We start from the raw sequence: 21,336 nt of genomic DNA, 5'->3' as shown, positions 1-21,336 counted from the left end.
CCAGCATGCCAGGAGGGCAGTCTGACCCCCACCCCAGTGCTCAGGGGTAGGCCAGGGAGCCAGAGAAGGGGAGGGACGGGAGGCCACAGTGGAAACTCTGGAAGGCAGAAGGACAGGGTAGTAGGTAAGATCTGACCATGGGGAAGAGAAGGGGCCAGGCTGGGGAGCCTGGTGTTCAGGCACCGGGGACGCCAAGATAAATTAGACCATTTTGAATACAGATTATTTATTTGGGTAAGTCTCTCCATGCTCAATAACAGCCTCTTCCTCAGAGCCTAGTAACTGCACCAAGGTATGTGCAAAGTAGATGTCACTGAGTGACGGACGGGTGGATGGATGGACGGACAGATGGACAGACGGACGAACACATGAAATGATGGGCTCTCCATTGGCAAAGGGGAAAGGAGCAAGAAAGTGCTTGTGCCGTGCCAGGGCAGCTGGGGATGGGAGAAAAGGAAGAGACGGGTGGTCTCTGGAGTCTTAAAGACTTTTCCCAAGAGGAAATGCCAGGAGGTCCTCTTCCCATGGCCGTAAGCTTCTCTGCTGCTTCGCCCCGCCTTTCCCATCCACTCTAAAAAGTGAAACGTGCAGTTCCCCCGAAAGTTCCCGATCCTGTCCCACAGTCTTGCTGCTCCAAGTAGTTCTTTGGAGGGGCTGAGCACTCAGGCATCCTGGCTCGCCATGGCGGGTGGTCCGACCGGGAACCGGGCACAGGCAGCATGACTAGGCCATCACTCGCGGCCGCACACACACACAAGCCAAGGAGACCTGATAGAGCCGCTGCTCCAGGCAGTAGCCATCCTGGGCGCCTTGCTCGCCGGGACATGGCCTCCGGTAGAAGACGGTCTGGTTGTGGTAGAGCAACTCCGAGTTGCCCAGGGGGTCCATGTGGGAGCCCGTCTGGAGGCTGACGCAGTGTGGACACAGGCAGCGGGCGTGGTACAGGTCCTGGGGGAGCCGGTTCAAGTCCCGGTCCAACCTGTGGAGGAGGCACTGGTCAGACTCTGGAGGGAGGCTGGCGGGGCAGGCAGGCAGGGGATGGGGCCGGGGAGGGGCTGGGGTGGGACCCCCCGACTCAGGTTTTACCCTCCCCCCCACTCAGCTCTTGTACCCACTTGCTGAGTGACTTTCAACAAGTCACCCCCTCCTCTCTGGGATTTATTTTCCCCCACCGGTAGAGAGGGGCAGGGAAGGAGGGGTGGTTTTCTGGTCCCGGAGCCATGTGGAGGCCCCCCAGACAAGCTCTGCTTCCATCTCATGTACATCCGGCATGAGGTTACTTTTTGTAATTATTACTACATTTTTAGGACTTTTAAAAATTATTATTATAAAGTAAAAACCGCTCTTATATCCAAGTATGAAACACTGTAAAGTGAAGACAGTTAGTCTCCCTACCAGTCCCTCTCCCCAGAGGGAGCCGCTGTCGACCAGTGCCTGCATATCCTTCCAGACACTTTCCTGCATCTACTATAAGCACATGTAAGTATGCATGGTAAGATTTATTTATTTATTCTGAAAGGGTTTTGTGGCCAAAACAAGACTCGAAATGTAGACGCTCCAAAGGTCTGGACCTCCCAAAGGCTAGCAGGAAACAGCCTCTGGGTTGCAAGACCGTTCTCCATGCAGACAAGCCCTCACGAGCTGGGGCTCGGCTAGAGCCGCCTTTCCCAGGGTGGGTTCCCTAATAAGTACTCTACAAGAAAAGGGGCCTGGGGCCAAATGAGTTTGGGAAATGCTGAATTTACAGTTTCTCTTCTGCGGACTTCTTGCAACTTTGAACATGCTGAGCACATTATGAATCTCTGAGGTATGAGGGCTGCATCAGGTGTCCCACACTTAACTGTCATCACTTTTTTCTGAGGAGCAGCCTGTGGGACGAGTATGGCAAAGAATAGTTTGCGGGAAGATCAGCCAAGTAGTCATCAGGGGCTCATGGCCTCCAAATGAGGGGTCTGGACCCCAGCCAGGTCAGCCCTCTGGCACCCAGCCTCCCCAGAGGGGCTCCCTGCCTCGTTGGATTTAGCCTGGGACCCAGCCAGACTTCTGAGACCACCTCAAAGCATGATGACCTGGAGTCTCTACCAGGGATCTGGTCTCACCCAAAGCTGACCTTCTCCCTACCCACCGAAATTGTCCACCATCCCCAAAGCCAAGGACGAGCCAGAATTAGACTTACGAAGAATGCGAACAAAGGCACCCCAAGAAGACACAAGACAAGGATCCCTAAGGCCCTAATTTTTAATATTTTGAGTCATTGTCCCAATTTCACTGCTTCCTAATACATGTTACATCATGGCACCAAGAGAGAATTTTAGGATTTGTGTGGCACACTGAATGGAAGAGTAAGACTGCCCATAACCAAAGAAAACCATCCCAGTGTTCTGGCTACCCTCAGAGCAGAAGGTTTCACTAACTTGGTACACTTACAGCCCCTCTAGTGACTGGGTCACTTGTAGTGGGTATTGGGGTGCCCCATGCCTTTTTCATACCCTCATTTCCTGATATTTCAGTTAGAAAAACATGTTCCATTGTAGGGACAGAAGAGGAAGGAGGAGGAAATGGGGGAGGAGGAGGGGTAGAAGAAGAGAGGAAAAGGAGAGAACCAACCTTTCCTGTACTAAGTAGAGATTTTACACACATTATTTCATCAGATCTGCACGTTGGCCTGGGGGGGTCTTACGTCATTTTACAGACATTGGCCTGGGGTGGGGGATGGTGTCTTACATCATTTTACAGATGAAAAAAAAAACAGCTTTGAAACCTTGAGGAAGTAGCTCAAAGTCACCCACTAAGAGTGGGAGCTAGCACCCAGACTAGGCCTTGCCTGAAGCCTCTACCTTTATGGCCTCTCTGAGATAAAAGGGGGTGTGGGCCAGCTGGACTTGGATGGAACCCCTCCCCCAAGTCCCTCCCATACACCCTGATGGCCCACGTGCTGGCATTTGCAAGGAGGCAGCAGACTCACTCATATCTCCAGGGAGAGATAGACCTGCTGTTGAGGGGTCCATCTTCACTGGCCCTGCAGGATTCTGGGTGGTGGGTGAGGCCCGTGGCCTCTCGGGGGAACTTGAGCACAGTGTTCCCCATCAGCCACTCGTGAGCGGGGTCCTGCCTTTTGCCGGGGCAGCAGCTGGGCCAGTGGGCACAGTCCTTCCGGATGCGAAAATTGAGGCTGTGGGTTCCCATGGCCATGACCAAGAACACGATCACCTACAGGAAAAGGCCAGTGAGATAACTGCTCTCAAACAATCGGGGTGCTCCCTCCCCAGCTGTTCTCTAAGAGCTCCACCTGGCCCCCAGCCCCAGCCCCAGCCCCAGCCCTGGAGCCTGGAGCCTGGCCTCTCTCCACCCTCAGCACCTGTGCGGCCCCTTCACACTCACCTGGTTCATGTCTGATGCTGCTCGCCCAGCCACAGTGCCGCACTGGCTGACAGATGGGGCCTTGTGGAAGCAGGCTGACTGGAGCGGCTGTGGCGTCCTGGTTTTATTTTCAGCAAACCTGTTTTGTTTATTCAAATTTATTTCCATGACCTTTTGGAGGGAGTGACCTGACATTAAAAAACAAAACAAAACCAAAAAAAAAAAAAAAAAAAAAACCCTGAAAGTGTTTCCAAAAGCTGCTCAAATGTTATATTCATGGAAGTTGTAATTCACATCACACCTTGGGAGCCTATTGGGAAAAATCTGTTCTTTGCACCTTTCTGGGTGTGGGGTCAAAGTAATAGTACTCTGCCATTCTGGGCACTGGAGAACTGGTGTTATGGGAATTCCCCTGGTTGGCTTGGTACCCCAAATTAGGGAACATCATCTGGTCTGTCTTCAAGAGGCCTCATTCCCATGCCCTCATCCAGGGCCTTGTCTCTGCCATTCCCTTTCTTCTCAGACAGCCATCTGGTCACCGACCTTAATGAACATTTCCCTCTATCTCCTTTGACCCTCAACCCTTCTGTTCTCTGACCTCTTTCTCGCTTTCGATGACCCCAACATCTAGGACCCCCATCACCTAAGGCATCTTTCTCATTGTCCGTTACCCACTTCCCCTCACCCACTCCAGTGGCTGCTCCATGCCCCATCCCACCCTGTCCTGATCTCCTCCGGGTCAGGGATGCAGGCCTAACCCCACAGGACTGCCTGGAATGCCTTGACCCCATCAGTTTGTCAGCTGGACGTGTAGGGTCTGATGGAAGAAGATGTGGGTGGTTGCTTCCATTGCATAAATGATGTGAAGCCAGGAAGGGGAAGGGCTTGGTTGTTAACAGCCTCACCTATGGCCCAGCAGGAGATCCCAGTTCCAGAACGGACCTGCCCCTGGAGCCTGGCCTCCTCTGGAACTGATCCCAGTTCCAGAACTCCCAAGGCACTGGGGACAAGGGCCGGCCTTAGCAGGTAGCTGCCCGTCTAGGGTCATGGGGCAAGTCCACCCAAGCTCAGCCCCGCCCCCAGCTCCATGGGCCACTGTCGGCCAGGAGGGGGCATACATGCTCAGAAGTGCTTTAACTAGGCCTGACCCTGAAGACATGAGTCAGCCTGGGGTCACCCCTCCGGGGAGACACAGTGCTTAAAGCAGGCCACCTACTTCCCTCCAAGCCTTTCCTCTCCATCCTTGCCCATCCATCCCCCTCATTCCCCACACCCACGACCCACCCTCCCCAACACACTCATACACAGACATGGTCTCTAGAATGATGTTTTCTGATTTGCATGTGCTTTCCCTTAGAAAATACTCCTCTAGTAACCAAGGACTCAGAAAATAAACAAAGGGACCCAGGAATAAGTTAAACTGCAGAATGAGGAGGAATCCTTCAAATGCTGTAGGGCAAAGCAGCCCCAGAGCGGAGGAGTGATGAGATCAGGTTGGGGGGGCGGTCTGGAGAATTGGAGAAGCTGTTCTGGTGGGTTTGAGGAAACCTGGAACTGGGGGTGAAGTGGGGGTTTAGGGGAAACAGGTGGTGGCTGGGGGAGCAGGAGCTCTTAGGAAAAGCACTGAGGTGAAGAACACATCACCCACTCCCATCGCCCTGCTGTCTGCCCTATGCTCCCCCACACCCTCTAGCTTCTGTGTGCCATGGGACCTCGGCTCCTGGGTGTCACATGCCAGGATAGGGCCAGGCCCTGTACCTGCAGCAGTTCATTTTATCCTTACAACGAAACGATGAGATGGAAACTAGTATCCCCATATTACAGATGACACAACTAAGACCCAAAGAAATTTAGTAACCTACCCAAGGTTGTATAGTTAGGGACAGAGCTGGCTTTTTACCCCAGCCCTGACCGGTTCCAAATCTAACCTCCTGGCATGCAGGAGCCACACTGGGCTGACCCCTAGTCAGCTGCAAATGGAAGAAAGGCCCTCCCCCTCCTCACTCTCCATCTGTGCTTTCCTGCTTACCCAGGCTTGGGCCAGAACAGGTCTCACCTGAACCTGCCAGAGGCCGGGGACATTTCTGTCCGCTTGGGCACTCAGCCCTGCTGGAGGGGACCCACCGCTCTAGCTCCATATTCCCCACACCTGGCACATGGCTTTTGGGGGTTCTGGAGAAACCCTTAACCCCAGAAAAGGCTGTGAGGGGCCACTGCTCTTCCACAAGAGCTGGATCCCTGTGGGAGCCCCCCAAACGAATGAGAGCCTCAGAGATTCACATTGACCCAGATCTTCCCATCTTGGCCCTGTCCAGGAGGGGGTGCTCGAAAGAGCTGGCAGTGATCCCAGCTGCTTGTTGATGCTGCCAGAGACCCACACTGCCCTTCAGGAGAGGCCTTTGGGGTGTCCTCTTCCCTCTGTACCAGGACATCCTGAAGAAAGCCCTATGAGGCAGAGGGAAGGACCCTGCAAGCACACAGTTGCCCCCAGGGCTGGCCTTTCCCCCATTGTGGTGATCGGCTCTGACCTGAGAACCTGGGCTCTGAGTCACATGCACCCCACCCCTCCGGTTTGCTCAGCCTCTGTCCTTATCTCCTCGCCGCTCTGTGGGATTCCTTTGGGTGATTCCCTGCCATGAGAAACATTTTCCAGAGGGTTTTCCTCCTGAGGGAACTAGTTTTGGAATCCCTGAGTCATTTCAGCTTCCAGGGAATCCTTGGGGGCGTGGGGAGATAGGGGTGACAATGGGAAGAACGCAGAAGGCGGAAGCATAGGAAAGTTCACCTCACACCTGTCCTCACTTGCCTGGGCATGGCCCCACAGCCAGAGGGGCCTGACAGAGCTCCTGGGAGGAGGAATCAGCACCCAGCAGGGCAGGGCAGGGGAGATGGGATGGAAAGTATCCCCACCATGAGGCCCTGGGGGCTTTCAAGAAGCTAGAATGTGGCTGTCCTGCCCTTCCACAGAAAGACAGCCCAGTCCTCCCCTGCTGCCTTGAAGTCCTACCCCTGCCTCTGGTCATTTCTTGACCTTGGGCCCTCTCTGGACCTTTCTCCTCCTTTGTAGACATGCTTGCGGTTATTTTGGTTTTGTTTTGTTTTTCGGTTTTGAGAGGGTAACCTGGTTGACCGCAAAAACGCCAACAAGCTCAGCCACTCTGGACCTCAGCTACCACTGAAACCACAGGACTCAGCAGGGTCTTCACAAGCCTGTTGGCACATGCCTGATGGGAAGGCCCCGCACCAGCAGTTAAAATGCTGAAACACTTCTCTCCCCACCAGTAAATCCATACATACTGTCCTCGGCCCTGGGGGCCACCTCCTGGATCACAAGCTGCCTGTGAGCCAGCAATGGGGCCCTCTAGAGTACTGCTCCAGCGCCCTGATTAGTTAGCGATAATGATACTGGTGGTTTGTTATTTGTAGTATCACCTGTAGTTACGAAGATGCTTAGGCTTGGGAGCCTGCCTTCAAAGAGAACCTTGTGTGGGGTGCCTGCATGGCTCAGTCAGTTAAGTGTCCCACTCTTGGTTTCAGCTCAGGTCATGATCTCCCCGGGGATCTTGAGATCAAGCCCCATGTCAGGTTCCATACTCAGAGGAGAGTCTGCTTGAGATTCTTTTCCTCTCCCTGCCCCCACAAATAAATAAGCGAGTCTTTAAGAAATAAAGGGAATTGGGGCGCCTGGGTGGCTCAGTGGGTTAAAGCATCTGCCTTCGGCTCAGGTCATGGTCCGCAGGGAGCCTGCTTCCTCCCCTCTCTCTGCCTGCCTCTCTGCCTACTTGTGATCTCTCTCTGACAAATAAATAAATAAAATCTTTAAAAAAAAAAAAGAAAGAAAGGTAATTAAAAAAAAAAAAAAAGGAATAAGAGAGAAACTTGTCTGGCCTGGGAGACACATGGAAAATCTGGGTGCACTGGGCAAATAGCCCCACAACTCTCTCCCCTCAGCCCAGTGCTGGTGGCACCCATGGAAGCCCTGGGCTTACTCAGATTTGTCCTAGGGTCACAACTGCCCTGTTCCTTCATCCACTCAGCTGGTAGTTACTGAGCGCCAGTAGAGGCCAGGCACTATTCTGAATACTACGAGGACAGAGGAGGACAAGCCAGATAAGATCTCTGCCTCGTGAAGCTTACGTTTTAGGAGACAGATGATAAACAAGGAAACCAGATCACGTCTGATAATCGTTAGTGCTGTGAAGAAAACGCAACACTGTTCTGAGATAGGAGGCTGAGGGGAGTGGAAGGAGGGTGCTGCTCGGACTTGCAAAGCCAGGGAAGGCCTTTCTGAGGGTGAGGAATTTGACATGACGATGGAAAGCAGGTGGGGGAAGAGTGGTCTAGACAGAGGCAGCAGGACAGACAGAGTCCTAGAGGTGGGAAAGAGCTGGAAGTATCTGAGAGCCAGAAAGGACAATGTGGGTGGAAAACAAAGGATAGGGGAGAGCGGGATGAGATAAAGTAACAAGGTGGGCAGTGGCCAGATCACAGAGGGTCTTACTGGTTGTGACAGAGCGTTTGGACTTTATTTCAAGGTCCTGACTGAATTCAAGCATGGTCTATGTGATGTGAGTTTCTCAAGGACACACACTGCATCTTTGACCTGCAGCTGCCTCCATGGGGCTGGCCTCAAATAGCAATAATAATAGTTGCTTTTATCCAACATTTAACAGCAGGGCAAGGCACTGTTCTCAGGAATCTCTTAATCTTCACAGAAAGCCTGATGCTATTGATTTCATTATTATTCCCACTTTGCAGACAGGGAACCAGAGGCTCCAAGAGGTCTTGCCAAGTTCACTAAAAGTGTTGAAACAGGATTAGAACTCAGGCAATCTGGTTGCTGTGGGGTCCCAAGAGAGGAGAACTGGAAGAAGCCCTGAGTACCTGCGTTTTGAGCAGCACGGGGAGCAAGAATAGTCATGATAAGGGATGGGAGAAACCAGCAGTTGGCCCTGCTGGGAAGCGGGGAGAACTTGGGGCCCAGAAAGCCAGATGGAAGGGTTCCTTCCCTGTTACCCTTGGGATATGGCCCAGGCAAGCCCTCAAGTGGAGGGCCCAGCTACCTGAGGCAGCCGCCCATCGCCCACCGCCCACCCGGGATCTAACTGCCCAGCCTGGGTTCCACCCAACCTCACCTGGAGCCCAGAGCTCTCCCTGAACAAGGTACAATCGCCTTAAACCCCTGCAAAGGAGAAGGCAGAGATGAGATAAGGACGGGGAAAAGGCTCCTCCTGGCCTCAACAAAGAAACACTTTCCGTTTTCATGAAAGGACAGTGGGGAGGCGGGGGCGGGGCCAGGGAGCCAAGGTGAGGAAAAGCCATGAGGGAGAACTCTGTGCTATAGGCATTTTACATATTTTTGCTCTTCACCAAAGACCCTGCTGCAGATCAGGACCTGACACTCAGAGACTTTACATAACTGGACCAAGGTCACACAGCTAATAAACCGGGGATTCATTCCTGAGTGTGACTGGCTCCCTTCCATGCCTGGGCCTCCCAGAAGCACAGTGTTGTTTTCCTGCAGCTTTGTACTCAGCTCCCCCTCACCTACATTTATTTCCCTGGGCACTGAGCTCAGGCAGTGAGCCCCAAAGCCCACCTCCCAGATCACCATTCTGCCTGCCCCTCTTTCCTGCCTAGTCCTGCCTCTTCGCCACTGTCTTCTTCTCCTTGTGCCTCTCTGAACATTCATCTTTGGGAATTGGATTTCCTGCCCGCCTCCATCTTGGCCCCAGTTTACTCTTGGCAGTCCCCGGGCGGAGCAAAGCAAGTCACTCCCCAGCATCTGAATGTCTGTGTTCCAGGCAGCCAGGCGCCCCCAGGACTGGGGTCTGGAGGAGATTGGACTGGGCTGGAACTGGGATGTGGAGCTCTCCCTCCCTACAAATCCATCTGGAAATTTGTAAGTTTCTCTACCATCCTAAGGAGTCTAAGTCTATTTAGAATTCCCAGGCCCATTCTCAGGTCTGTGAGCCAAGCCCAGCAACCAATACTGTACTGTCCATCCCCACGCTCACCCCAGAATCTTTTCCTAATCCATCCTACTTCTCCCCTCTGCATAGGATTCTTCACAGGTCCTAGGTGACAGGGAGAGGGAGACAGGGCTGGTGGCCCCCTCCCCTGCTAGGAAATGCCTGGATGTGTGGGCCTGTGTAATGTGAGGAGAGAAAGAGGGGAGCACCTGTTCAAGGCCTCAGGTTCACAAAGGGCCTTAAATTAGACTTCTGATGTTATCTCCAAATTAGGTTATACATAGTCATTGTCCGTTTTATGTGTTTGAAGTGTTCATTTGTTAAAAGTAAACACTGAAAATATAACAGTTTTTCAATCCTGTATAGCAGCTCACTTTTTCAACACCAGGAACCTCAAAAATGGAAGAAGGCAGGCTCCATTCCAGCCTAAGAGGCCTTGAGGTGTGCCCCAAAAAGGGAGATGCAAGAGATGGGGGTAGCTGGAGGGAAACAGCACACCAAGGAGATGTGGGATCCCAAGTACCCTGTCCTTTCAGGTGATCCTAGCTCCTCTGAAAGAGGTCTGCCCTGTTGTGCCCACAGTCCCCACTCCTGCTCCCGGAGGCTGCAGAGTGAAGGGGGGTGGGCGCAGGCCCAGACTGGCAGAGGAGTGTAAGAGGCGGCACCACCCGCCCGCCTGCAGCTCTGGGACCAGGCTCATGTTCTCTGCCAGGGCCAGAATCCATGTCCAGCTGCAGACCCCCACCCATCCCCCCGCCCAATCTCCTCCAGGAACGGCTGGCCAACCCTGTCACCGCTGCTGAGGCAACGCCAAGGGAGAAGAGACGCTCGGCTGAGGACCCCAGAAAGGAGGAAGGAGCGCGCTCCCTCCCACGGGAAAGACAGATGTGGGGCTCATGAAAGGGACGCAGAGAGAGGCGCGGGGCTGGTGGGGCAGAGCGGGGGCGCGGCTGGGTGAGGGAGGCTCCCAGGAAGGAGCTCACCAGACCACGGGAGGTCGGCCGCGACGTCGGGAGCAGGAGGCGCCGGGGAGCGGGCCCGGGAGGGGGCGCGCAGTTTGGCCCGAGGGTCCCAAACTGAAACTCAACACCCGCCTTCGGAGGGATCGTCCTCCTTTCTCCTCCGCCCCTTCCCTTCCCCTCCCTTTTCCCCTCCCTCCTTTCTTTTAATCCTCTGGACTGAGCCCCGCGCCGGGGCGAAGAGGGCCCGAGGGGTGGAGGAAGGAGCTACCCTGAGAGGGAGCCGGGAGCCCGGGAAGGGGAGGGAAAGGGAGCCGCGCGCGCGGGGACTGAGCCCGAAGGCCACGCGCGACCCCCGGAGCCTTCGCAGCCCCTTCAGTGTCCACCCCCCTTCCGGGCCCCCCTCCAGGCGAGTCTGGCCCCTGGCCCCTGCTCCTCCTTCGCCTTCTCTTTGCTGCTTCCTTTGCTTTGTGGCCTTTCTCTCCGTCCCCAGAGCCACCCGGGAGCTGCCCCGAGCTCCAGAGCGTGCCGAGGGGCCCTGCGGAGGGTGCGCGTGAGCGGGCCGAGGGGTGGCGGCGCGCGGGTGGGCCCCGAGGCGGCGTGGGGAAGGCGGTCCCCCACCTTCGGGCCGAGCCCGCGTGCGGGGAGCGAGGTTCCGTCGCGGCGCCCCCTGAGCATCGGGCGTGCAGAGGGCGAGTGTGCGTGAGTGTGAACCCGCCTCGCCGCCGGGCGTGCGAGTGTTTGGGCCGACCGCAGCTCCACGGGCGACGCAGCGCCACAGCCACGCTCTCAGGCCTCCCGCGCCAACCTGGCCTCCCTCCGCCAACTTGGGCGAGTCTGAAAAGGGGCGATCGTCTCCCTGCTCGCTCGCCCCACCCCCTCGCAGCTGGGCCGCCGCAGGGCCCCGGGCCGCCCTGACCACAGCCCTGGGAGCACCGCTCTCCGCCGCGGCCCCCAGCTGGGGACGGTTGGCCCCTGAACTCGCCCGTCCAGCCCAACCGCCCCGGCGGCTTCTCCCAGCCCTCGGGGCCGTCCCAAGCGGCCAGGCGAGGCGTCGAGCGCTGCCCCAGCTCCCGCCTCCTCGCCTGCCCCGGCCCTGGGAGGGAGCTTTCGGCCCATGCGAACCCCGGGTCCCTCAGCGGCCTAGGGCGGGCGGCTCCGGCGGCCTGGCCAACCCCGCGGCCCCCGGGACGGCACGGAGCGCGCGCCCTTGGATGAGGTCCCGCAGAGACGCCCCGGCCCGCCCCGCTCCTCCTCCTGCCCGGCCAAGCTGCCTCCCATTTGGGGAGTTTTGTGGGTTTTCTTTCTCCTCCTCCAACCTCCGCGGAGGCCACGACTCAGGCGCCGCAGCCAGGGGCCGCCTCCATGGTGCGGGGCGGCAGCTGGTGAAATCAGCGAAACCGAGCTTGGCCTGAAGCAGGCCGCGCGAGAGGCCAAGGCCATGGCCATAGCCACGTCGGTGAGTCCACCAGGGAGAGGAGGCTGCGGGCCATAGGCCTCCACGGCCTGCCCTGCACTCCTGTCACTTTTATTTTTGCCTTCTCTTTGTCTTTCTTCCTGGGCCCTTTCTCCTCCGAGAGGCTGAGTTCACCCCCCCACCCCCCGCCCCTGCTTTTGTTTCCCTCTCTCCCTCTCACTCCCCTTCCCTAGCTCCTTCTGGGTCTAGGTTCCCCTTTCTCCCCTCCCCCTCCCCATTCTCCTCTTTTTCTTTCTAGAGGCTGCCCCTGGATGGAGGGGAGGGGGCAAGCCTAGCCCGAGTCCTATCTGCTGTTTTAGGGGCGGGAACAGATGGCCACCGGTGGTTGGCAGGGGCTTGTGATTGGGAGGCAAGTAAAAAGGTTGGGAGGGGGTGAAGGAATGGAGGTGGCTACAGGAAAATAGGAGAGGCCAAAGAGGCCCTTCTGTAGAGGAAGAATGGAGGAAAGGGGGGAAATAAAGCAAAAGAGGGAGATCAGGCATGGAGAGAGAGAAAATAGAGGGAGGAGGAGAGGTGATGTCAGCCAGCCTCTGGCCACTTTCCGGGGACTGGGGACAAAGGGAGGAGACAGCTGGCATGATGGGAGGGTGGGAGGAGGCCTCCCAGAAAGCTTGTGGCCCACTGCCACCCCCCAGTTAAGGCAGCCACTCCCTCACAAGTCAGCTGGGCCGCTGAGGAGGGAGTAGAGCAGGGTGGCCACACCCATCATCAATCAGTCTATCAACAACTCTGGCCTGAGTTCCTGAAATGGTGAGGCCCAGAGGTTTGGCCCGTTTGGACAGAATTCAAACCTTAACACTGGGAGGAGCTCTCCACAGCCCACCTCTGCTTTCTGCCCTGCACACCTTAGAGTTTGAGTCCAAGCAACTCTGTCCCCTTTCCGCCCTTCCCTAGACGCTGTGATTTCCGGGGAAAGCAAGGCTGCCTCTTGCTTTCTGGTGCCTTCCGAATGGGTACTCTGGGCAGGAGGACTGTGAGGCTGGAAAGACAAGAAGCATGGCTCCTGACATCCTCCCATACCCCTCAAGGACGAGTTCAGTTTTCACTCCTTCTCAGACCAAACTCATTTTAGCTCCTCAGTCTGTATAACGGTGAGAAGACCTGAACTCAGAGCCTGGAGAGGGGGAGGTCCTGAAAACAGGGAGGGGTACTCTGACATAAAGATGCTGGCTCAAGGCTAGCTTAGGTCAGCTGATCAGCTTTGTAGTCCCAGGAGGCAGATTTTTCTTTGTACCTAGAGGTGGGAGGTGGCATTCACGTTCATCAAATTCATGGGATCCTAATAGCAGCTAATATTTGTTGAGCATATACAGGCCCCGTGGGGGTCCTAAGCTTTGTCCTGGTTGTTTGATGCATTATCTCCTCCAGTCCTCACCATAACCCTGTGAAGATAGTGCTGTTATTATCCAGAAATGGATATTTGGATATGGCCATGGAATTCTACAAAGGAGGAAACCGAAGGCTTGGGAAGGTCAAACAACCTGCCCAAAGTCATGCAGTTAAAAAGGGACAGAGCCAGGACTCAAGCCCCGGTCTGTCTGCCTCAAAACTGTGCTCTTCACCCCCCGCCTAACACAAAACAGTAATTTCTAATTAACAATTAGAAAGAAAAGTGCTGAGGTAACCAGGAATTTGTGCCATCTGGTTAGCATGTTTTCTTTCTGTGGGAGAATATCCTTTAGAAGCCAAAATATAGTCAGAAGATGGCTTGATGAGTGTGGAACCAGGCAAGAGGAAAAGTCCATTTGTTGTTAAAATCACCCAGCCATGAGGGCTGGACCCCCTCTCCACGCAAGGGAAATGCCCATGAAAGGAACATGCACTCTTGCTGGCTGAGCCAGGCCTCCTTCTCTCCAGGGTCTGGGACCAAATGCACCCCTGCCAGAGACCTTTAGCTTGAGATGTTCTACTGAATTAGCGCACATGGATTACCTGCTCGGTGATGCCTAACTCCTGCTGTCCACCACCATCGCCTGGGAGCCCGCCAGCAGGCGCGGTCACCTGGCAAGCACAACCCAACCAGAACATGTTCCATTACATGGTGGAAGCCTGATTCTACCAAAGGCAACATGGGACCGGAGCCCCATGAGAGCTGAATAGCAAAGGGAAATCGGGTATAACGAAGACTTCATATGTGCTTGAGTCATGTTGGAGTCATGGATTCTACCTAACCAAGAGGTTAAGTCACTAATAGAAAAAGAAGAAAGTAGAACCTCATGTTTTGATTGTGGAGAAGCAGTAGCGGGTAACTGAGAGCACTGGCTCTGGAGTCAAACAGCCTGGGGTTCAAGTCACTTCTGCCAGCAGCACCAGCTCTCTGTTGGGGGCAGAGTCCTACCCTTCTATGTCCCAGCCACCTTTCCAAATGGGGATAATGATAGCTCCATCCTCATAAGGGTGTTTTAGGATTAAATGAGATAAGATGATTAGTGTAAAGACTTGCATAGTGTCTGGATACATAATTTGCACTTGATTATCTGTGACTTTCCACCTGAGTAGGTGGCTCTCAAAGCAACAAAGCTTAGCTGTCCCTACCAGACAGTACTGGAAACAGGCCAACAAATGTTTGCTCTTGGTTGATCTGCCAGCACCCCCACCCCACACCGCCTGGCCACCCCAAACACACACAGTAGAGTGTATACTCTTTTCTCCTCTCCATGGTAACCTCAGCTTCCTCTGATAGAACCTTCTTTGCAGAGACTGAGAACAAAACAGTTGCTTCAGTTTCTGTTTTCTTCCTTTTTATGCCTAGGCACTGTCTGGGCTGGGTTTTTCCCAGTCTCTCATGGATTGCTGGGTCTCTGCTGCCATTCAGTCTAAACTTCTGCTTGTGGGGGATGCTGACTGGGAAACAGGGAAGGTGAAGGAGAGTCTCGGGCAAACCTTAGCGGGGCTTTCTCATGTACATGAAGCTTTGGAGGGAATTCATGCAACACATGGTCCTTGAGACCTGATTCCAGGTGAAGCCCTTTGACAGGGGCCAGGAATAGAGCAGTCCCTGTTCTCCCAGAGCTTACAGGGTAAGGGAAGAGATAGACAATAAGAAATGAAGCAGGCAAATAATGTAAAGTCTGATGAAGGAAACAATGGTGGAGACCAACAGAGTTGGGTAGGGAGGAGAATGAAGGAAAGACCTCTTTGAGAAGGAGACACTTAAGCAGAACTGAAGGATGAAAAAGGGCCAGTCAGGTGATGAGTCAGGGCAAGAGTAAAGGAAACCACAAGTGCAAAGGCCCTGAAGTGGGAAAGAGTCTCTCTAGTTCAGGGAATAGACAGGAAGAGGAAGAGAACAGGGGATGAAGCTGGAGACAAGGCAGGACCCACTCAAGAAGGACTGAGTCAGTTCAGATCTGTAGCCTGAGGGATGTGGGGAGCTCTGTGATATTTCTGAGCAAGGGACCTGCTGACCTGCTATGTGTGTGAGACCCCTCTCCCCACTCCCGCCTCCCCCACCAGGCCCAGCTGGCCCGGGCACTGTACGACAACACCGCTGAGTCCCCCCAGGAGCTATCCTTCCGCCGAGGGGATGTCCTCCGGGTCCTGCAAAGGGAGGGCGCTGGTGGCCTGGATGGCTGGTGCCTCTGCTCACTGCATGGCCAGCAGGGCATTGTGCCCGCCAACAGAGTGAAGCTCCTTCCTGCCAGCCCAGCACCCCAGCCCAGCCTCACCCAGGAGCCCCCCGCCCAGCCTGGCTCACCATCTCCAGCCCCAGAGCACAGCAATGAGGACCAGGAGGTGAGAGCTGGAGCCCTCCCCACCCCAAGCCAGAATAGCCCCGTTCCCCTCTGCTGGTGCCTGCAGCAAGGGGGAGGGGGCAAGGCGAGCCCTGAGACTGCAGCTCTTCATGGACCCAGAGCTGGGTGAAACCTGTCTGCCAACCCTTCCTGGGCTCTGTCTCCCCATGGGCACGGGATGGGGGCTAGAAAGGGTGTAAGTTCCTCTATGGCATACATTCTCTGCTTCTCTGGTCCCCACTCCTGACCCTTCCATCTGTCTTGATCCCCTAGGTATATGTGGTACCACCCCCAGCTCGGCCCTGTCCTACCGTAGGACCTCAGGCCGGACCCTGCCTGCCCTCCCCTGATCCCATCTACAAGGTCCCCAGAGGGAGTGGGACCCAGACAGCCGACCCTGGAGACGCCCTGGAGGTAAGAGCTAGACACCCATGTATATGCTGGGCAGGGAGCAGAGGACTCTGGGAGGGCGTCCCCTGCCGAATCTGACGATAACTGGTGGCTCGGCTCCCTCTCCAGGTCTATGATGTGCCCCCCACGGCCCTCCGAGTTCCCTCCAATGGTCCCTATGACTCCCCTGCCTCCTTCAGCCGCCCTCTGGCCCAGGGTGCCCTGCAGCCCCCTGGAGAGGATGAAGCTCCCTACGATGTGCCTTTGGCCCCAAAGTTGCCGTCAGAGCTGGAAGCAGATCTGGAGTGGGAAGGGGGCCGGGAACCCGAGCCACCCCTCTACGCTGCCCCCTCCAACCTGAAACGGGCCTCAGCCCTGCTCAATCTGTACGAAGCGCCGGAGGAACTGCTAGCAGATGGGGAAGGTGGAGGCACTGATGAGGGCATCTATGATGTGCCCCTGCTGGGACCAGAGGCGCCCCCTTCTCCAGAGCCCCCAGGAGCGTCGGCCTCCAATGACCTGGACACCTTGGCCCTGCTTCTGGCCAGAAGCCCCCCACTCCCACACAGGCCCCGCTTGCCCTCAGCTGAGAGCCTGTCCCGCCGCCCTTTGCCTGCCCTGCCTGTCCCTGAGGCCCCCAGCCCTTCCCCCGCTCCCTCTCCTGCTCCAGGCCGGAAAGGCAGCATCCAGGACCGACCTCTACCCCCACCCCCACCCCGCCTGCCGGGCTATGGGGGCCCCAAGGTTGAGGAGGATCCAGAGGGCGGGGAGGTAGAGGACGATCCAGCAGGACCCCACAATGAGTATGAGGGCATCCCAATGGCCGAAGAGTACGACTATGTCCACCTGAAGGTAAGCTCCCCTCCCACCAGCCCCACCAGAAATGCCCCAAGGTAACCAGAGGGACCCTCCCTTTCTTCCCACCCTCCTTCCTCCACTGGCCCTGCACCCTATGGCCTGGGACCCCAATACTTGGCCCCACCACTTGTACTGGTGCTACACTCCATCTAAACACAGCCTGGGGTCCCCGACCTACCTGACCTGCCACCAGAACTCTCCCAGACCTGGAGTCAAGAACCTGCAACCTCTGATGGCAGGAGAGACCTGGGGAAGAAGGAGGGACAGGGAAGGGGCAGGAACACGGGAAGGGGGCACCTGCCCTGCTCCCCCGCACCTTGCACTGAGACCCTGGTCCCTCCCACAGGGCATGGATAAAGCTCAGGGATGTAGGCCCCCGGATAAAGCCTGCCCAGGGAATCTTGAACTGCTGGAGAGGGGGCTGCCAGAGCAGCAGGTAATCCTGTGGGGACAGGAAGGAGGAACAGGAACTTGGGGGAAGCAGCAAGGGAGGGAGGTTAGGATGGGGGTAAAAACTCTGGGATAGAGAGGAGCAAGAATTCAGCAGGAAGGAGCTGGAACCTGGAAAAGGATATCAGGAATTCAGAAAGAGGGGAAAGAATGTGTTGGAGAAGAATCAGAAAACCAAACAGCCAGGGAAGCAGAGAGAATTTGGGGCTGGGCCGGGTGACCTCTGAGGCTCCTTCCAACTGTGAATTCCTGGGTTCCTAAGAGACCTGGCTTCTAATCCCAACTCCACCAGTAAGAAGCCAGGGGCCCTGAAGTCACCAGTTAATCTCTCTGGGCCTCAGGAAAGTGAGGTGGTCTCCTTGACTGTCTAGAATGGTCCTAAGCATTGTAGCTACCGTTTCTCAGGTAGATCCCAAGTGTGGGCCCCATGCTTATAAGCACATTGCACGGGTCAGCACTAATCACAGCCCCAGTTAGTACTCGAGTGGTGCTCACCGTGTGCAATGTTCTAAGTTCTCTCTACATGCTGCGGCAGTAACTGTGCTGCAGCCTTGGGAAGCAGACACTGGAATGGCACCATCCAGTATGGTGGCCCCTGACCACGTGCAGCTACCGTGTCCTTGAAATGCGGCTAGGCTGAATTGAAAGGCACTGTACATACGAAACAAACGCACACCAGATTTTGCAGGCTTAGAGTGAAAAGAAACGTCAGTCATTTTTATATTGATTACATGTTGAGATTACAACAATTTTTATATCTGGAGTTGGGGGGAAATCTGATTTCTTTTTACTTTTCTTAACATGGCTTCTAGAAATATCTTTATTATACATGTGGTTTGCATTATGTTGATGCTGGACAACGTGGTCCCAGAGGCCCCGTTTTAGAGCTAAGGAAACAAGTTCAGAGACTAGTTTGAATCCAGACTGATCTGTCATCTGCTCCGAGCACTTTCCTAGCCCTGGCTATGAGAATTTAAATGTTGCAGTGGGCAGAGGGAAGAGCTCGGGAAGAAAGGAAGGAATAAGGAGCTGAGCAAGGGAAAGAGGGGGGAAGGGGCTGCAAAAGGAGCACTGCAGTGAGCATGCCCGTCAACCACTGCTCTTGCCATCAGGAGGCCCCATGCCCCGAGGAGCCACTGGATCTGCCCACTGGAGACCTGCAGCTCCTGCACTTCTACGCAGGCCAGTGCCAGAGCCACTACTCAGCCCTGCAGGCTGCCGTGGCAGCCCTCACATCCAGCACCCAGGCCAACCAGCCCCCACGCCTCTTCGTGCCCCACAGCAAACGGGTGGTGGTGGCTGCTCACCGCCTGGTGTTTGTTGGGGACACTCTGGGCCGGCTGGCAGCCTCTGCTCCTCTGCGAGCCCAGGTTGGGGCTGCAGGGACAGCATTGGGCCAGGCACTGCGGGCCACCGTCCTGGCTGTCAAGGGGGCCGCCCTGGGCTACCCGTCCCACCCTGCGGCCCAAGAGATGGCGCAGTGTGTGGCGGAGCTGGCAGGGCAGGCCTTGCAGTTCACCACTCTGCTCTCCAGCCTGGCCCCCTAAGCTCCCCTCAGCCCTGTTCTGCCTCTCTTCTGCCTGCCGGAGCCCCCTGCTGGGATTTGGGCCGCCTCCGGAGGGCTCTGTTTTAGGGACCAGGAGAGGTGTGGGCATCTTTCCCTTTCCGGTCATCTCAGTCTCTCACAGAGATGTCCCTCCCCCTCCCACAGCTTTTTGTACGAGCCATTTTGTATAAATTATTTATATTTAATAGTATTCCCTGTTTTGTCAGGGGCAGGGAGGAACTGGACTCTTCTGTCTCAGCCTGTGGTGGGGAGATTCTTGATCACCGCACCTCTGGAAACACGGCCCCGCAGAGAATCAGGTGGCTGAAACCTGGGGCCGCCCGGAGCCCCTTTCTTGTCGTGGTTCTTGACTCTAGAACATAAGCACCTCACTACTGGCCGAGAGTGAGGGCAGGACATTGATCACCCAAAATGTGGAGGTCTGGGAGAGGTCCGAGGGCTCCTCCCCACAGGAGGTTGGAAGGAGCTGGGCCTGAGTGAGCCCTGCTATCTGGTTCTCTGATTCTGCTTCTTGGGTGCTTGGGGGAGGGGCCAGGCCTGGTGCCCCTTGCCTAAACCGATAGGACACACACTGTGGGCAGGATGTCCTTAGGTTTGGGGGGAGATTTTGCTGTTACTTTCAATAACTATTCATTCAGTGGGTTTCAGCTCCCATGATGTGCCAAGCACAGTTCTGAAGGTACATTGTGGAATGGGATGAATAAAACTGAGTCAGTTAAAATAAATTAAAAAAAAAAAAAAAAAAAAAAACCTGCCACAGATTTGACAGTTGCCGGTAATGGAAATAAACAGGGTGATGTGAGGGACTAACTGGATAAGGGAGAGACCGTTGAAGGAGACTTTGGACAGGACGTTGGGGAAGTAATATCTGAGCTGAGGCCCCAGGGATGAGAGCACCAAGAAGAGTCTGATCCTAGCATTCCCAGAAGGCAGACACTGATAACTGACTGGGGGCCTTTCCTCTAAGACTTCATTGTCACACGATGTCAATAGAGAGGTGCAGAGAGGTTGGCCTCACAAGAGCCCTGAAAGGTGCCGAGCTGAAGAGATCACCCCCAGTGAAGGCCTGTCCTCAGCGTGGTGCCACAGGACGGCTCTGGCCAACTGGACAGTGCTGGTGGCTGGCCTGGGTGCCCACTCCCTTAGATTAAGGCAAGAAGGTTTGGCTCCTTCAGCCCCCCTTCCTAGGCCTCCTGCTGCCCGTCCTCTAGACACCTTTTAGAGGAGCCAAGGGTCCAAGTGAATGCAATGTGCTGTTAGTCCATAGTCCTAAAGCATCGGTGACTAATGACAAGCCATGGCTTAGATAGGAGATCACTAGAGCCACTTACCACAGGGAAAAAGTCCAAGCCACAGATCCATGGCTTCCATTGTACTTTCCCCAGATGACACCTTGGCACTGTGACTGGATTAGAGGCACTCCAAACTTCAGTCACAGTCTGAGTCTTTTGCCTCCCCCAATGCCTTGCCTTCTCCATTTTTGGTTCCTTCTTTCTCATTTCACTCTCCGAAGAAAACTCCCAGATTCTAGGGTCACCCAAATTCACCCTTGTGTGCTGAAGACATAACGGCTATTCTCCATCATCTCCCAGAAAGAATGTTGAGAGAACAAGCCAGAAAGAGTCAAGAGATTTTAGTGCAAGTCCCAGGTCTGCCGTGCACCTGCGTGTGTGCAGGTAACTCCTCTCAGTCCTTCTGAGTCCTGGCATTACCTTTAGTAGGAGAATGATCATAATGGTCTCACAGGGCTGTGAGGCTGTAACAAGATAATGCATGTGAATGACCCAGTGCCACATAAAGGTAAGGGGTTATATATAATTCCAGGACAGACACAGGACAATCGAATCTCCAAGGAATGTTGGCTGTGAACACACCAAAGTAAATCCTAAAGAGATACTGAAATGAGTTAGGGTAGAAGAGAAGTGGGAAGCTGCTTAATGGATTAGAAGAGTTCCCATATTTGGAAAATTTCTGAACAGAGGGGACGAATTGGAAGTGTGTGGTTCAGTGGAAAGAAGAGGCAATGGATTTCCTGGCTGACACTATCTGCACACTCCTTTCTAGCCCTTACCCTTAGACTAGAGAATATAGTATCTATTAGGTATTAAATCTCTTAGAGAAGTATGTCTCTGATTCGAATATACATATACCTGGGGATCTGGTTAAGAGGGAGATTATGGTTCAAGGGCTTGAATCATATGATTCAAGGGCTTAAATCACACTTTGAGTAGCAAGTCCAGGGGTTAGCCAAGGCTTCGCTGAGGCAGATAATGCTTGAGCTGATAACTGAAGGATGAGAACTTGACTGGGGAGGAGAAGACCTCAGGCATAAAGACCAACTAGTGCAAGGGCCGTGTGGCAGTGGGGAAACTGAAAGAAGGCCAGTATGATGAGTGCAGTCTGGGGAGAGAAGCGAGGCGAAGCACCAGGGAGCATGGGATCAAGCCTGCAGGAGCATGTATGAGGCTTCTGGAATTTACCTTGTTGGTGAGGAGGAGCCATTGAAGGCTATTAAGCAGGAAAGGGGCACAAACAGATCTGCATTTTTTTAAAAAATCACTCCACCTGC

The 21,336-nt window shown here is 55.0% G+C and overlaps 2 protein-coding genes across 4 annotated transcripts; one reads left to right on the top strand and one right to left on the bottom strand.

Moving 5' to 3' along the window:
- Positions 1 to 334: 334 nt before the first annotated feature.
- Positions 335 to 3,462, bottom strand: LOC111140588 (interleukin 25). The gene is made up of 3 exons (XM_022492796.1): positions 3,382 to 3,462; positions 2,966 to 3,210; positions 335 to 979 (listed from the first exon to the last, which is right to left on the bottom strand). The coding sequence occupies exons 1-3, from the start codon at positions 3,388 to 3,390 to the stop codon at positions 724 to 726; spliced, it is 510 nt and encodes a 169-aa protein (XP_022348504.1). The 5' UTR covers positions 3,391 to 3,462; the 3' UTR covers positions 335 to 723.
- A 7,913-nt stretch (positions 3,463 to 11,375) lies between these two features.
- Positions 11,376 to 19,517, top strand: LOC111159429 (embryonal Fyn-associated substrate). 3 transcript variants are annotated; one of them, XM_022521889.1, is made up of 6 exons: positions 11,376 to 11,750; positions 15,225 to 15,503; positions 15,776 to 15,916; positions 16,022 to 16,744; positions 17,097 to 17,186; positions 18,313 to 19,517. In XM_022521889.1, exons 1-6 carry the CDS (start codon positions 11,733 to 11,735, stop codon positions 18,745 to 18,747), a joined length of 1,686 nt encoding a protein of 561 aa, XP_022377597.1. In that variant the 5' UTR covers positions 11,376 to 11,732; the 3' UTR covers positions 18,748 to 19,517. The 3 variants fall into 3 exon arrangements, with proteins under 3 accessions (XP_022377597.1, XP_022377616.1, XP_022377607.1); XM_022521908.1 differs by lacking the exon at positions 15,225 to 15,503; XM_022521899.1 differs by lacking the exon at positions 17,097 to 17,186 and having other exon boundaries at positions 18,313 to 18,926.
- Positions 19,518 to 21,336: the final 1,819 nt, after the last annotated feature.

This window comes from Enhydra lutris, unplaced genomic scaffold (assembly GCF_002288905.1).
Source record: "Enhydra lutris kenyoni isolate GAN:26980312 unplaced genomic scaffold, ASM228890v2 scaffoldscaffold4, whole genome shotgun sequence".
NCBI lineage: Eukaryota > Metazoa > Chordata > Mammalia > Carnivora > Mustelidae > Enhydra > Enhydra lutris.
The sequence above is the reverse complement of the archived record's forward strand: the minus strand, read 5'-3'. Positions and strand labels throughout refer to the sequence as shown.

What these genes read in the sequence shown, in the direction of transcription:
- LOC111140588 (XM_022492796.1), bottom strand. An exon ending in ATCTCTCCCTGGAGATATGA is followed by an intron (nt 980 to 2,965) that starts GTGAGTCTGCTG and finishes CCTCCTCCACAG; the next exon opens with GTTGGACCGGGACTTGAACC.
- LOC111159429 (XM_022521889.1), top strand. An exon ending in ACGACTATGTCCACCTGAAG is followed by an intron (nt 16,745 to 17,096) that starts GTAAGCTCCCCT and finishes TCCCTCCCACAG; the next exon opens with GGCATGGATAAAGCTCAGGG. An exon ending in GGGGGCTGCCAGAGCAGCAG is followed by an intron (nt 17,187 to 18,312) that starts GTAATCCTGTGG and finishes TCTTGCCATCAG; the next exon opens with GAGGCCCCATGCCCCGAGGA.